Source organism: Xyrauchen texanus, chromosome 22 (genome assembly GCF_025860055.1).
Source record: "Xyrauchen texanus isolate HMW12.3.18 chromosome 22, RBS_HiC_50CHRs, whole genome shotgun sequence".
NCBI classification, from domain to species: Eukaryota; Metazoa; Chordata; class Actinopteri; order Cypriniformes; family Catostomidae; genus Xyrauchen; species Xyrauchen texanus.
In genome coordinates, this window is record NC_068297.1 from 18,263,534 (window position 1) to 18,276,962 (window position 13,429).

At 36.9% G+C, this 13,429-nt stretch overlaps 1 protein-coding gene across 5 annotated transcripts in view; it reads left to right on the forward strand.

The window, feature by feature from the left end:
• LOC127662728 (ribosomal protein S6 kinase 2 alpha) overlaps positions 1-13,429 on the forward strand; it is a 106,436-nt gene that overhangs the window by 83,736 nt on the left and 9,271 nt on the right. Inside the window, exons 2-8 of one of the 5 annotated variants that reach the window (XM_052154025.1) lie at positions 2,035-2,088; positions 5,917-6,033; positions 8,448-8,529; positions 10,183-10,263; positions 12,866-12,945; positions 13,028-13,134; positions 13,379-13,416. In XM_052154025.1, coding sequence (XP_052009985.1) covers positions 2,035-2,088; positions 5,917-6,033; positions 8,448-8,529; positions 10,183-10,263; positions 12,866-12,945; positions 13,028-13,134; positions 13,379-13,416 — 559 coding nt within the window. Of the gene's footprint in view, positions 1-2,034; positions 2,089-3,008; positions 3,359-5,916; positions 6,034-8,447; positions 8,530-10,182; positions 10,264-12,865; positions 12,946-13,027; positions 13,135-13,378; positions 13,417-13,429 lie in introns of those variants that run through there. The other 4 variants (XM_052154022.1, XM_052154021.1, XM_052154024.1 and 1 more) reach the window with 4 other exon arrangements.

Sequence of the window (13,429 nt, forward strand, 5' to 3'; positions counted from 1 at the left end):
TGATTTCATTTTAGGCCTCCTCCTTTAAACAATGCAAGTGAATGTACTCCATTTTACGACGGTCCAAAATGTTATAATCAACAATATAATAATCCACATGACTCCAGTCGACAAATGAAGTTCTTCTGAACCCAAACGATTTTTATTTTTAGAAACAAAACAATACTTCTATACAAATGTTCGCTTCCGTACATCTCTGTGACAAGCGCTCATGAGAGGGATGATGTAAGCTTGTTTGTAAGGTCACGTTTATTTTATTGAGAATCATAAGTGTCTGTCAATAATCGATTTAAAAAGCTACAAATGTAATGAATCTCGATTCGACAAAACAGTGTACAATATTTTATATACAGTATGGTGCAAAAGTTTTAGGCTCTTGTGAAAAATGTTGCATGGTGAAGATGTCTTAAAATAATGCCATAAATATTTTTCATTTTTCACTTAATGTCATACAAAGTCCAGTAAACATAAAAAAGTGAAATCAATATTCTGTGTGACCATCTTTACCTTTAAAAACCTGGACACAGTTTTTCTTAGCAGATAGGATGTTCCAAGCTTCTTGGAGAATTCACCACAGTTTTTCTATCTGTTTAGGAAGTCTCAATTACTTCTGTCTCTTTATGTAATCTCAGACTGACTCAATATTCAGTGGGGGGCTCTGTGGGGGCCATGATATCTGTTGCAGGGCTCCCTGTTCTTCTATTCTAATCTTTTCTATTTTCAAAAGTAATGTTTGGGAGTCTAACGTTTATATTTCCTATTAACACACTAAAGCTGAAGATATAAATAACCATCTTAAGACAAAGGTTTTTGTGAAACATCTTAAGTGCCTAAAACATTTGCACAATACTGTATAAATATTTTATTAGTTAACATGTGTGACTTAATGGAGACATAAGCGGCATCGTACACTAATGCGCCTCAGAACGCACCCTCATAGCTGTCCCTCTCTCATTGCGCTGCCCTGTTTCGCCCTTCTTGGGCTCATGCCAGTTCTCCATTCCATCCATGACTCTCACTGAAAGTTTTCTGAACCGCTTTTGAGCCCCCCCGTCTGATCTCTCCTAAGGACAGCTACTGACTATCAAATGAGCAAATTACAACTCACGCTCTTGTCTCGTGTGAATCGAATTCCATTGTGTATCGAATCATTCTGAATTTGCAGAAAAAAAAATCTTTTGAATCCAATCGAAAACCTATGAATCATCAATTGAATTGATTAGTTTTAAACCCAAAGATTCACACTCCTAATTTCAACATATACAATTTATGTGTATATGTTGAAATTAACCTTCAACAAGATTAATAAGTGCTGAAACTAATGATTTAGCCAATTACTGAATACAACCTCATTGTAAAGTGTTACCATAACATATGCCACATGGTAGAAACTGGCCAAAATAGGGTAGCAAATGGACCTGTTACATTTAGTTCCCTCAACCGAAATGTTGGATACATTTTAGTGTTTCAAATTTGCGTTAACTTTTGTAGGAATTTTTTTACTACAGTATGTTGGGTCAGCACTTGATGTCCAAAGTAAAATCTGGTTCCTGAACTGTAACCAATTGAGAACCACTGACCTAATACACTGTATTATACAGTTTCTTGCAGTTTCAGCATTGAACGACTATATTTTTTACCTTACAAAATCTGGAAAGAAGATTCAAGAATCCTTAGGGGCCAAACATATCCTTAAAGCTAGATGGAGTGGCATGAATAGTGTAGAATGCAGGAATCTGAAGATGCGTTTTTTCAACAGTTGAGGTTTTCTTTAACATGACAGAGGATCTAAAAATGTGGCGCTCTTGTGCGAGACACCGCGCAACCATCAAAACTAATGTCTTGAGCATGTTTACATAGGAAAACAATTGGAAAGACAGCTCAAACGGACGCAAAAATATTTTCTGTGTAAACGGCCCCTTAGATGGTTCATCAGCGCACAGGGGTGGAAATGAGAGGAAAACAGGGTCATGTTGTTCTCAGTTTTGACACTCTCTTTTTGTTCACTTCTTTCTCCTAACCCCACTTGTACAGCACAAGTCCCAGATCACCTGGGTAGAGAGAGACTTTGCTGATATCACTGGGAAGGTAAGAGTTGCCTGAAGCATCTGAGCTTTTTGCTTCAACCTGCTTTCCTCACCAGCTGAGCTCTATCATGCTGTCTGTCAGCTCAGGGTAAAATAAGGTTTACCATAGAGGATAGAGGAGTGATGTGGCATGCCAGAAAGTCTGAACATTAATGGCTCTGGGTGATTGTTCCTTCAAATATGACTTCCTCTTGTCAGATCAGCCTGCAGTGGTCAGGGCCAGAGGAAGGACCTGTGTGTTTCAAAGCTACACAGTATTTTTAGCTCTGTTGATGGTGAGGGAGGAGATCAGCGAGAGGGGAAATAAGCAAGGCAATATGAGACAGGATGGGCATTTAGGTGTCCAACCGATGGAAACAGACATTCATCTATATCTCAGCCGCACACAGTGGGGTTCAGTGGGAGTGCACAATGAAAAGCTAGGATTCAAAATGTAATTTTAACTTTTTATTTAAATAAAGATTTAGAATTATGATCAAATTAAAACAGAACTTTATGAAGTAAAATGAATAAGAAATTACTAATCAAATAATCAAATTTGTGTCATAGACCGTGTTAAATACTTTAAACGTAAAGGTCAGATTATCTCATCCAAAGAAGCACACAAGATGCTCTTGGAAATATTGTCAGATCATGGATTAACAGATTATAAAAATATGTAAATTTTTCAATTTAAATTTTCACTCAAATTGTTACTATTATAATTTGTAATTAAAGTTATTAAATTGTGCATAGCATTTTCACAAGTGGACTCAGACTTTTGACTTCTTTCTTTCTTTCTTTCTAAGATCTCTTTTTCTCTTTGCTATTAGCCTTCTATCAAACTTGACTGTCACATCCTTTTGCTCTCTCTCTGTCTTTCTCTTTTTTTCTCACCAGCTCAGTTTTCAGGTCTCGGTCTCTTCCTTCCTCTTCCTGTCTGCCGAACTTTAGTTTTCAAGTAAGGCACAGCACACACCCTCACATACACCAGACTTTGCTTGCTCTCTTTCTGGGATGAGTTTTGTCGACCTTGCCGGCCTGACTGTAGGCGGATGGGGGTAACAGTGGGATGCCCTGGCTAGAGGAGAGATGAAGAGATGGAGAAAGAGAGAGAGAAAGAGAAGAGGAAGTTTAAAGTCAGTCAGTTGTTGACAATCTACCTGTTCAGACGGCAGCACAGTAAGACTTTAGCAAATGGCACTCAGTCCAGTGAGGAGACAAACAGCACCACAAGCTCCATCCATACTCCATCTAGTGCAGCTTCAACTGATGAGCACACACTGTGGACGGTCAGTACACACACACATGCAGATCGCATTGCTGTTTGAAGAACTCTTGGTATATGTTACGCTTTTTATTTAATTGGGCCATGACAGTTGTTGTCATGGTAAGAATCACTTGATTGAACAAATTTGCATATTTGATAGGAGATCTGGATCTAGTGCAGAATTAAAAATATTTCTTCTTCATTAATGTAGTTAAAATTAATTAATAATTTAATTGTATCAAATCCTAACAACTTTTCTGTTTATATCCAGGTTTAAATTAGATTTTTAATCCATTATTTTCAGTGTGTACATTTCTGAGATTAACAGTGTAAATAAAATATTTTAATGTCATTTTATACTGTTAGAAGTCAAACACTCTAACACCAATATAAGCAACATAATTCTGACATTAAGTGCATCTTTCATGTGGTGTATGCACTGTATGTAGCTTCTGTGCATGAGAACTTCTATAAGAGATGTTGTAGTGTGTTTCTAGAGCGCTGTGGCACTTTTTTGAACGCTGACCTCCTGGTTTGAGTTGCTCTTTTAAACTGTAGTAGAACTGAGGCTTTTGATGCACAAGAACCACAAAGAAAAAAAATACATTAATCTGAGGTTGGTTGCTTACTGCTAACCTGAGGTACAGTTGGGCCTCATTGATTCATTTCCTGATCATCCACCATTTTAATCTACACCACAATTTACTGGTTGACATTTAAAAAAGCCTGTAAAGAATATTCTTGAAGTTTTAATTCAATAGAGTTTTAAGGATGAAGCTTGTAGTTGTAACACAACAGGCTAGGCTACTATAAAACTGAACATTATATAAATTAGGCCTAAATAAATAATAAGCTGTAGTATCTGCCACAATGTGTGAATGTAAAATTCCATTGAGGTAATCTTTTCATTCGAATGGGGTTTCAGATTGTGATTCTTTTTTCTTTTTTTCTTTTTCTGGTGAATTAGCGGTGTCACACATTTAGTATGGGTTGTGTACAAGCAGCTGCTTTTGCAGCTGGCGATGAAGTTTGTTGTGTTAGTGTAATGGGATTTTAATATGTGTGGTTAAGTTAACTTAAGAGGATTTGATATTTTAGAGCAACAAGGTGTGATAGGTAAGTTTAGTAGGTTTGCTAAGGATTGGAGAAATCTACTGTATTTTTCCACATTATTTCAGAATGCAGACTTTAATTTTGCTTTACTTAAGTTATTAGAAATGTCCTTCTCCATTTTAACTCTTAACTCTCTACTTCCTTGAGGATTTTTTTTTCACTGGAGAAATGTGACATTTAATTAAGAGATGATGAAATATATATTCTAAAGTAGATATTTATTTTGTATATTTTAATGAAGGATATACTGTGTTATCACTGTCCACTGAGATGATCTGATGATTAAGTGTTTGTCTCTATGGCTTTAAATCACATGAGCAACTCCTCTCAACTACACCCATCAGAACTGCTGCTCTTCTGCTGTGTTCATTCAATTATTTTACTTATTTGTCATTAAAAGTGGTATTAATTCAATCTTTTAATAGTAAGGATTGGTGAATGACATACAAATGATAATCCACTCAAGCGGTTTGACCAAAATTATTAAATTATGAGATAGATAGTTCATCCAGAAATGAAAATTCTCTTATTATTTACCCACCTTCATACCTTCCCAGATGTGTATGACTCTCTTTCATCTGTAGAACACAAATGAAGATATTAAGAAGAATATTTAAGCTCTGTAAGTGAATGGGTAACATACTTTTGAAGATAAAAAGCACATAGAGGCTGCACAAAAGTGATCCATATGACTCCAGCGGTTAAATCCATATCTTCATAAGCTATATGATATAGCTATAAGTGTATATGTGGGTGAGAAACAGATAAATATTTAAGTCCTGTTTTTTTACTATAAATCTCCACTTTCACTTCCACATTCTTGTTTTGCTTTTGGCAATTCATATTCTTTGTGCATATCGCCCCCTTCTGGGCAGAGAGGAGAATTTATAGGGAAAAAAGGACTGAAATATTGATCTGTTTCTCTCTTACACATATATATCACTTCAGTAGACTTTTATTAAACCACTGGAGTCATACAGATTACTTTTATGTGCTTTTGGAGCTTCAAAAATTGGTCACCATTCACTTGCATTGTACAGAGATTAAATATACTTCTAAAAATCTTTGTGTTTAGTACAAGAAAGTCATGCACAGCTGAGATGGCACGAGGGTGAATAAATCATTAGATATTTTTTATTTTTGGGTGAAGCATCCCTTTCAGTGTCTCAACGACCAATTGTGACTGGTTTGGGCTGAGGAAAAATATATTTTTGGGTCTTGTTTGGGAAATGATATGCAACTAAGCAGCGTTATATATCAGCTTTTCTTGATTGCTTCTCTTCTGCTAGTTCATTTTCTCAGTAATATTACTTGTACTGCCAAAGAAGTGATTGTCATGGCATCTTGAACAATCAGATATTCATTTCCAAGCTCCTTCGCTCTGACTGAGCTCTGTACATGTTTTACGCAACCTGCTCTTCAGCAAGCTAATTTGGTTGATATCCCTATTTCTCTTATGTTTTGCAGGAAGATGGAGATATCAAGGAGATCAACATCACAAATGTGGTTAAGGAGGGGGCAGAGAAGGCAGACCCCTCACAGTTCGAGCTGCTCAAAGTGTTGGGACAGGGGTCCTTTGGAAAGGTAACACACACAGAAGAATATGCTTCTGTAGGGAAGACTTGAGACAATCATAAAAGAAAAAAGTTTTACATTTACTTTTAGATTTCTCAGACTGGTACAAATGTACCTAATTTCTTTTGAAATAAGAAACATTTATTTCTGCCTAATGTAACTAACATTATTAGATTTATAGTGAGAGACTAGATCATAACATTGAATTTATGTGAAATTGTTACAATCGCTCCCATTACAGTGGTGATTGTAACAGTTGTTGGGGCCCGTGGGGACCTGGGGTAGAATAGGTCCCTAGCACCCCCTTGCTGATCATAAGAGGTGACAAACAGGGTGACTTATTTGCCGTAAGTTGCAACCCGTGTTTGGGGAGGACGAGAACCTGGTATTTGAGGAATGGGTATGCTGTGGCTGACTCAGATCCAACGCAATACTTAGGCTTCGAATTCACATAGACGGGAGGTTGGAAGGACCCGATCCAACCAATCGGCTAGTCAAGATGTACCAAAAAGGGCTTTGGCCTAGGGTCAATTGAGTAAAATGAATTTTTTGTTCCTTTTGCTCAAGTATATCACCCCTGTATCCTTGGTAAATATCTGGAGGATAACTGCGGCTCTGTGCATCCCCATGTTGGCTGTTGGCACAAACATGGCTAAAAAAAAAAAAAAACGACAGATGATAGAACAAACATTGGATGATGATTAAGCTACTGGATGTATTTACTTGCAAAAGAGTGAAAATTGGCTGAGATGTATACTGTTAGAATCACAAATAACAGACGTTCCTCTTACAAAATTGTCTAAATTTGCAATACAGAAAGGCATTACAGGCATAGCAGGAACAGTTAAAGACTTTAAAAAGCTAAGATCCGAACAAATCCTAGTAGAATGCTCCAAGAAAAGCCATCATGCATGCAAATATACTGGCAAATGTACTGCTAAATGCATTTTATCACCCATCATTGAACAGCAGCAAAGGTATTATATGCACAAGAGAGCTACACAACATGGATGAGGCTGAAATAGCATCAGAATTAACTCAACAAGGTGTAATTAATGTTAAGAGGAATTACAATCGAAAAAGAAGAACAGATAATTAAGACATTATGACATTTAATTAACCCCAACCTCCAGAGAGGATTCAAATTGGATATGTGAGTGTACCGGTCAATATCTTTATTCCAAACCCATTGAGATGCTACAACTGTCAAAAATTTGCCAATCTTCTGCAACTGTGGAGAAGGACATGGATCGGGATGTTCAAAATGCAGCAACTGTTCATCTAATCACCCAGCTTCAACAAAAGAATGTCCGATTTGGATAAAGGAAAAAGAATAAAATGTGTTGAAAGGATCAGCTGAAGCAAACAGGTTGAGAAGTCTCCATCCTTTAATTTGAGGAAAACATATGCTTCTGTGGTGAAACCAACCATGGCACCACTGACTGTAAGACTGATTTGACCTGGGTGAATAGTGAGAAACCACAAAATGTCAGTAACAGAATTTCAAGGAACACAAAGTCAAATAATGACAAATCAAATCCAAGCCAAGGAAGATGAAAGAGCATCAAATGAGCACAAACAGTCCTTAAGAGGGAAAAATATACAACAAATTACAAAAAAATCAAGAAAGGAAAACATAAAAGACTGAATGTTTTTAAAGAATAGCGATTTTGAAATGACAGAGACTATAAATTCCTCAAGTTGAAGCTTGTCTCCAAAATGCAAAGGTAAAGGGCAGATACTTGTCTTACCTACTTGAAAATGAGGAATCATATAATTCAGTGGAATTGTTGAGGATTTAAGGCAAACCTTTTCAGAGCTGCAGCAATTAGCAGCTATTTTGCATTTAGTGTATCCCTGGACAAATTACATTTCCACAGCTGAATCTCTAAAACAAATAGAAAAGGAACAACAACATCTCTTTTGAATTTGCACAGATTCTAAATCCTGTCTGCAAGCACTTGAGTCTCTGAAAACGGAACATCCTACAGTTATTAGCATAATAGGAAAAGTGGACTCTTTAAAAAATACAAGAGTTCAATATTGTTTTTTTGTTGGATACTGGGCCGTATGGGATTGCTGGCGATGAACAGGTAGATAAAGAGGCTAAGGAAGCACTTCAGTTGATGATCTGCCATTGGTCAAAAACAGATGGTCAGGATGCTCAAACAAACAGAGTACTGTTTTGATAGTGCCATAGTGTTTACATTTTAGGGAGGAGTCAACCTACAAATGTCTTTTTTATTGTTGTCTCTGTATACTAGGCTGTTTTAGGGGAGTGTATTTTACCATTGACAAATAACACACTTCAGTATAAAATGACTATAAAAACAGAGTATCAACATGTATTGAGTAACTTTCTGCCTCATTCAGCTTACAGTTTGGCTGGATTCTACAGTGAAATGTGCTCTATTTGTGTGCAGGTGTTTTTGGTACGGAAGGTAACACCACCTGATAATAATGAGCTCTATGCCATGAAGGTCCTGAGAAAGGCCACACTCAAAGGTACAGCATCAGTTTACACACACACACACACACACACACACACACACACACACACACACACACACACACACACACACACACACACACACACACACACAGGCTTCCTTTGCTATCAGAAACAACACAACAGAACAACAGTTACTTACATTACACAGATGCCCACCCTGAGAATTACTCTAACCATGCAAATAATTGATCTCAATTGTGACAGTTATGGGTGGGCAATATATACAAACACTGATGTTGAACTAAACAGAGAGAAGCTTAATTTATAAAAGTAAGCTTAGCTAAATAAAAATAGTCATTTAAGTTTTTTCATTGCAATGTACTCAACTTTGAAATTATTCAAAGGCGATTGATTACTTTACACATTGTAAATGCATATGGAAATTATTTTTGAATCTTTTTCTTTTTTTCTCAAATAAAATGGATATATACACCCTATTGGTGGTGTATATATACATTTGGTAATTTTTACCAGTTTTTACCAATTTTAGTCTGCTCAGTCAAAGCTATCAAACATGATTTGCATCATCGATATACACAAACACAGTTTTAATCACCTTTTATATGTAAATTGTGAGTGAATTTTAGCCTATTTCCTCAAATGCAAATCTGAATTTATGTTGTTGTCAATAACTCCTCTGTGGGCACACTCAGTTCCTGTGTTGTTTAGTGTGAACCCCAATGAGAGAGAACCCACCATGCTTACAGAAATGTTGAGGTTTTCTGTACCTTTTTCACTGAAATCTATGTTCCTCTCTCTTTCTTTCACTCTCATCCTTCTTTTTCTCCATTCCTCAAAGGAAAGTCCCTTCAGATATTACAGTCTGTTCTCAAGGAAGCTGATAACATCACTTCCTATGAGCAACATCTGCACCTGCTGAGAAAAAAAACTGAAATGCATTGATCTCTATCACTTTAAAAATATCTTCATGCTGCGCTCTTAACTGATTACCATTTTTTATCATTTTACCAATTATTATTTTAGAAAAATGTACATAATATGTGGTTTTGCTTATATTTAACTGTTGGTTTTATTACTGGTGCTACAATCAGTTAAAGGTAAAGTTTACCCAAAAATATAAAATTTACTCAGCCTCCTGTCATTCCAACCTGTCTCACTTTTTCTACCGTGGAACACAAATGGAGATGTTAGGTAGAATGTTACAATGACTGACTCAAACACCATTCATTTTCATTGTATGGAAAAAGATGCAATGAAAGTGAATGGTGACTAATGCTAACATTCTACTTAACATCTCCTTGTAGCTAAACAATACTGTGATGTGTTTTTTATTTATTTATTTTTCAAGGAAGAATGACATGAGGGTGAGTAAATGAAGACAGAATTGTCATTTTGGGTGAAATATTCCTTTAATGTAGTTAATATTCATAGTGTTGTGTTCATCATCTAAAGCAGGGGTGTCAAACAAACAGCCCTGCAGAATTTTGTTTCAGACCTGCTCCAAAATGCCAGGTGTGTTTAATTAGGGTTGGAGCTAAACTCTGCTGGACTGCAGCCCTCCAGGAACCGAGTTTGACACCCCTGATCTAAAGTGACCATGAAGTTCACTGTCAACCTGTGGCAGATTTCTATTTTTTTTACTTTTGTTTTTCTAATAAACTGTAGTAAAATTGTTCTTATTACAGTGAGAGATCGTGTGAGGACTAAGATGGAGAGAGACATCCTGGCAGAGGTCAACCATCCATTTGTGGTTAAACTTCATTATGGTGAGCTAGTGTGATATCCGCTTTGATGATAAATGACTTATAATGATATGTCCCCTTTTTTAAATGCCACATAAAAAAAAGAATTTCAAGAAAGTGGAAGTCAGACTTGATATGTTTTTTTGGAAGTGCCTTTCTGTATTTATTTGTATTGAGCTGTAGTTATTTACTGACTGTGTTCCTGACTAATTCTGATGCTATTATTGATGTGAAGAGTAAATGGCTTCTTACTGTACAGAATCCATATTACAGTATCATTACCTTAGTACTGACTCAGATTAATAGCATTAAATATTGCTATTAATGGTCTTGATTATTCTGATGCTCTTATTGATGTATGGAGTAAACAGGGCTTTTAACTGTACAAAGTCTATGTAATTACATTAGTAATGATTACTACTGAATGAACATTGCAGTTATGTTCAATTCTATTACTCATTAGTGCTTATATTGTTATATTATATTATATATACACTCACCTAAAGGATTATTAGGAACACCTGTTCAATTTCTCATTAATGCAATTATCTAATCAACCAATCACATGGCAGTTGCTTCAATGCATTTAGGGTTGTGGTCCTGGTCAAGACAATCTCCTGAACTCCAAACTGAATGTCAGAATGGGAAAGAAAGGTGATTTAAGCAATTTTGAGCGTGGCATGGTTGTTGGTGCCAGACGGGCCGGTCTGAGTATTTCACAGTCTGCTCAGTTACTGGGATTTTCACGCACAACCATTTCTAGGGTTTACAAAGAATGGTGTGAAAAGGGAAAAACATCCAGTATGCGGCAGTCCTGTGGGCAAAAATGCCTTGTTGATGCTAGAGGTCAGAGGAGAATGGGCCGACTGATTCAAGCTGATAGAAGAGCAACTTTGCCTGAAATAACCACTCGTTACAACCGAGGTATGCAGCAAAGCATTTGTGAAGCCACAACATGCACAACCTTGAGGCGGATGGGCTACAACAGCAGAAGACCCCACCGGTACCACTCATCTCCACTACAAATAGGAAAAAGAGGCTACAATTTGCAAGAGCTCACCAAAATTGGACAGTTGAAGACTGGAAAAATGTTGCCTGGTCTGATGAGTCTCGATTTCTGTTGAGACATTCAGATGGTAGAGTCAGAATTTGGCGTAAACAGAATGAGAACATGGATCCATCATGCCTTGTTACCACTGTGCAGGCTGGTGGTGGTGGTGTAATGGTGTGGGGATGTTTTCTTGGTACACTTTAGGCCCCTTAGTGCCAATTGGGCATCGTTTAAATGCCACGGCCTACCTGAGCATTGTTTCTGACCATGTCCATCCCTTTATGGCCACCATGTACCCATCCTCTGATGGCTACTTCCAGCAGGATAATGCACCATGTCACAAAGCTCGAATCATTTCAAATTGGTTTCTTGAACATGACAATGAGTTCACTGTACTAAAATGGCCCCCACAGTCACCAGATCTCAACCCAATAGAGCATCTTTGGGATGTGGTGGAACGGGATCTTCGTGCCCTGGATATGCATCCCACAAATCTCCAACTGCAAGATGCTATCCTATCAATATGGGCCAACATTTCTAAAGAATGCTTTCAGCACATTGTTGAATCAATGCCACGTAGAATTAAGGCAGTTCTGAAGGCGAAAGGGGGTCAAACACAGTATTAGTATGGTGTTCCTAATAATCCTTTAGGTGAGTATGTGTGTGTGTGTATATATATATATATATATATATATATATATATATATATATATATATATATTGTCAAACAACCTGTAATTACACATTGATTTTACAGTAACTATTATAATTATTTTAATGACCTGTATAATAAAATGAACATTATGTATAATTAATAGTAATATACAATAACCAAGCACAAAGTGCTCGACATGGTCTTCTGCTGTTGTATCCCATCCGCCTCAAGGTTCATCATGTTGTGCATTCTGAGATGCTATACTGTTCACTATAATTGTACAGAGAGGTTATCTGAGTTACCGTAGTCTTTCTGTCAGCTTGAACCAGTCTGGCCATTCTCCGTTGACCTCTCTCATTGACAAGGCGTTTCCTTGTTTTTTGTTTTTGGCACCATTCTGAGTAAATTCTAGAGATTGTTGTGAGTGAAAATCCCAGGAGATCAGCAGTTTCAGAAATACTCAAACCAGCCCATCTGGCACCAATAATCATGCAACGGTCCAAATCGCTGAGATCAAATTTTTTTCCCATTCTGATGGTTGATGTGAACATTTACTGAACCTCCTAGCCAGTATCTTCATGATTGTATTTATTGCACTGCTGCAACAAGCTTGGCTAATTAGATAATCGCATGAATAAGTAGGTGTTAATGTATGTGTTCCTAATAAAGTGCTCAGTGAGTGTATAATTAGAATAAATGTATATTTAAACATAAATTACAGTATATTAATTTGTAATAAGTAACATGGAGACTGTAAAGTGACTAATGATTGAGTAAACAAACAATAGACATTTTTATAATCATGATCATGTAATTTACCTACTTAATGGAGTTTCAATGCAAACTTATCAGTAAATACAGAATTGCTCAGATTGGCGTCAGCGTTGATTCATTGTTACATGCACAATTTCTGTCTGCAGCTTTTCAGACGGAAGGTAAACTCTATCTGATTCTGGACTTCCTCAGAGGGGGCGATCTCTTCACCAGACTGTCAAAAGAGGTTGAGAATATTAATAACAGCACAATATCATCTTTATCACAGTTATGTCTGTATTCACTCTTGCTCACTCTTTGCTGTTCAGGTGATGTTCACTGAGGAAGATGTGAAGTTTTATCTGGCTGAGCTGGCACTGGGTTTAGATCACCTGCACGGTCTCGGCATCATCTACAGAGACCTCAAACCTGAGAAGTACTTTATACACAGACACACACAGATAATCACTCCACATACTCTCTGTTAGGACTGCAAGATACTAAAACATGTACTAAACATTAACAGTGGACAGGAGGCTTGCTGACTGCTAAGTGTTTAGATGCAGACAAGTTAGAACAACTTCATTGGATCGTGCTGATGTGGCTGCATCGGTTTTGCTCATAAAATTAATTTAAGATATTTGGTACAGTCATTCACCCTAATTCTCTCTCTATTTTAGCATCCTCCTAGATGAAGAGGGACATATCAAACTCACAGGTACAATACACAC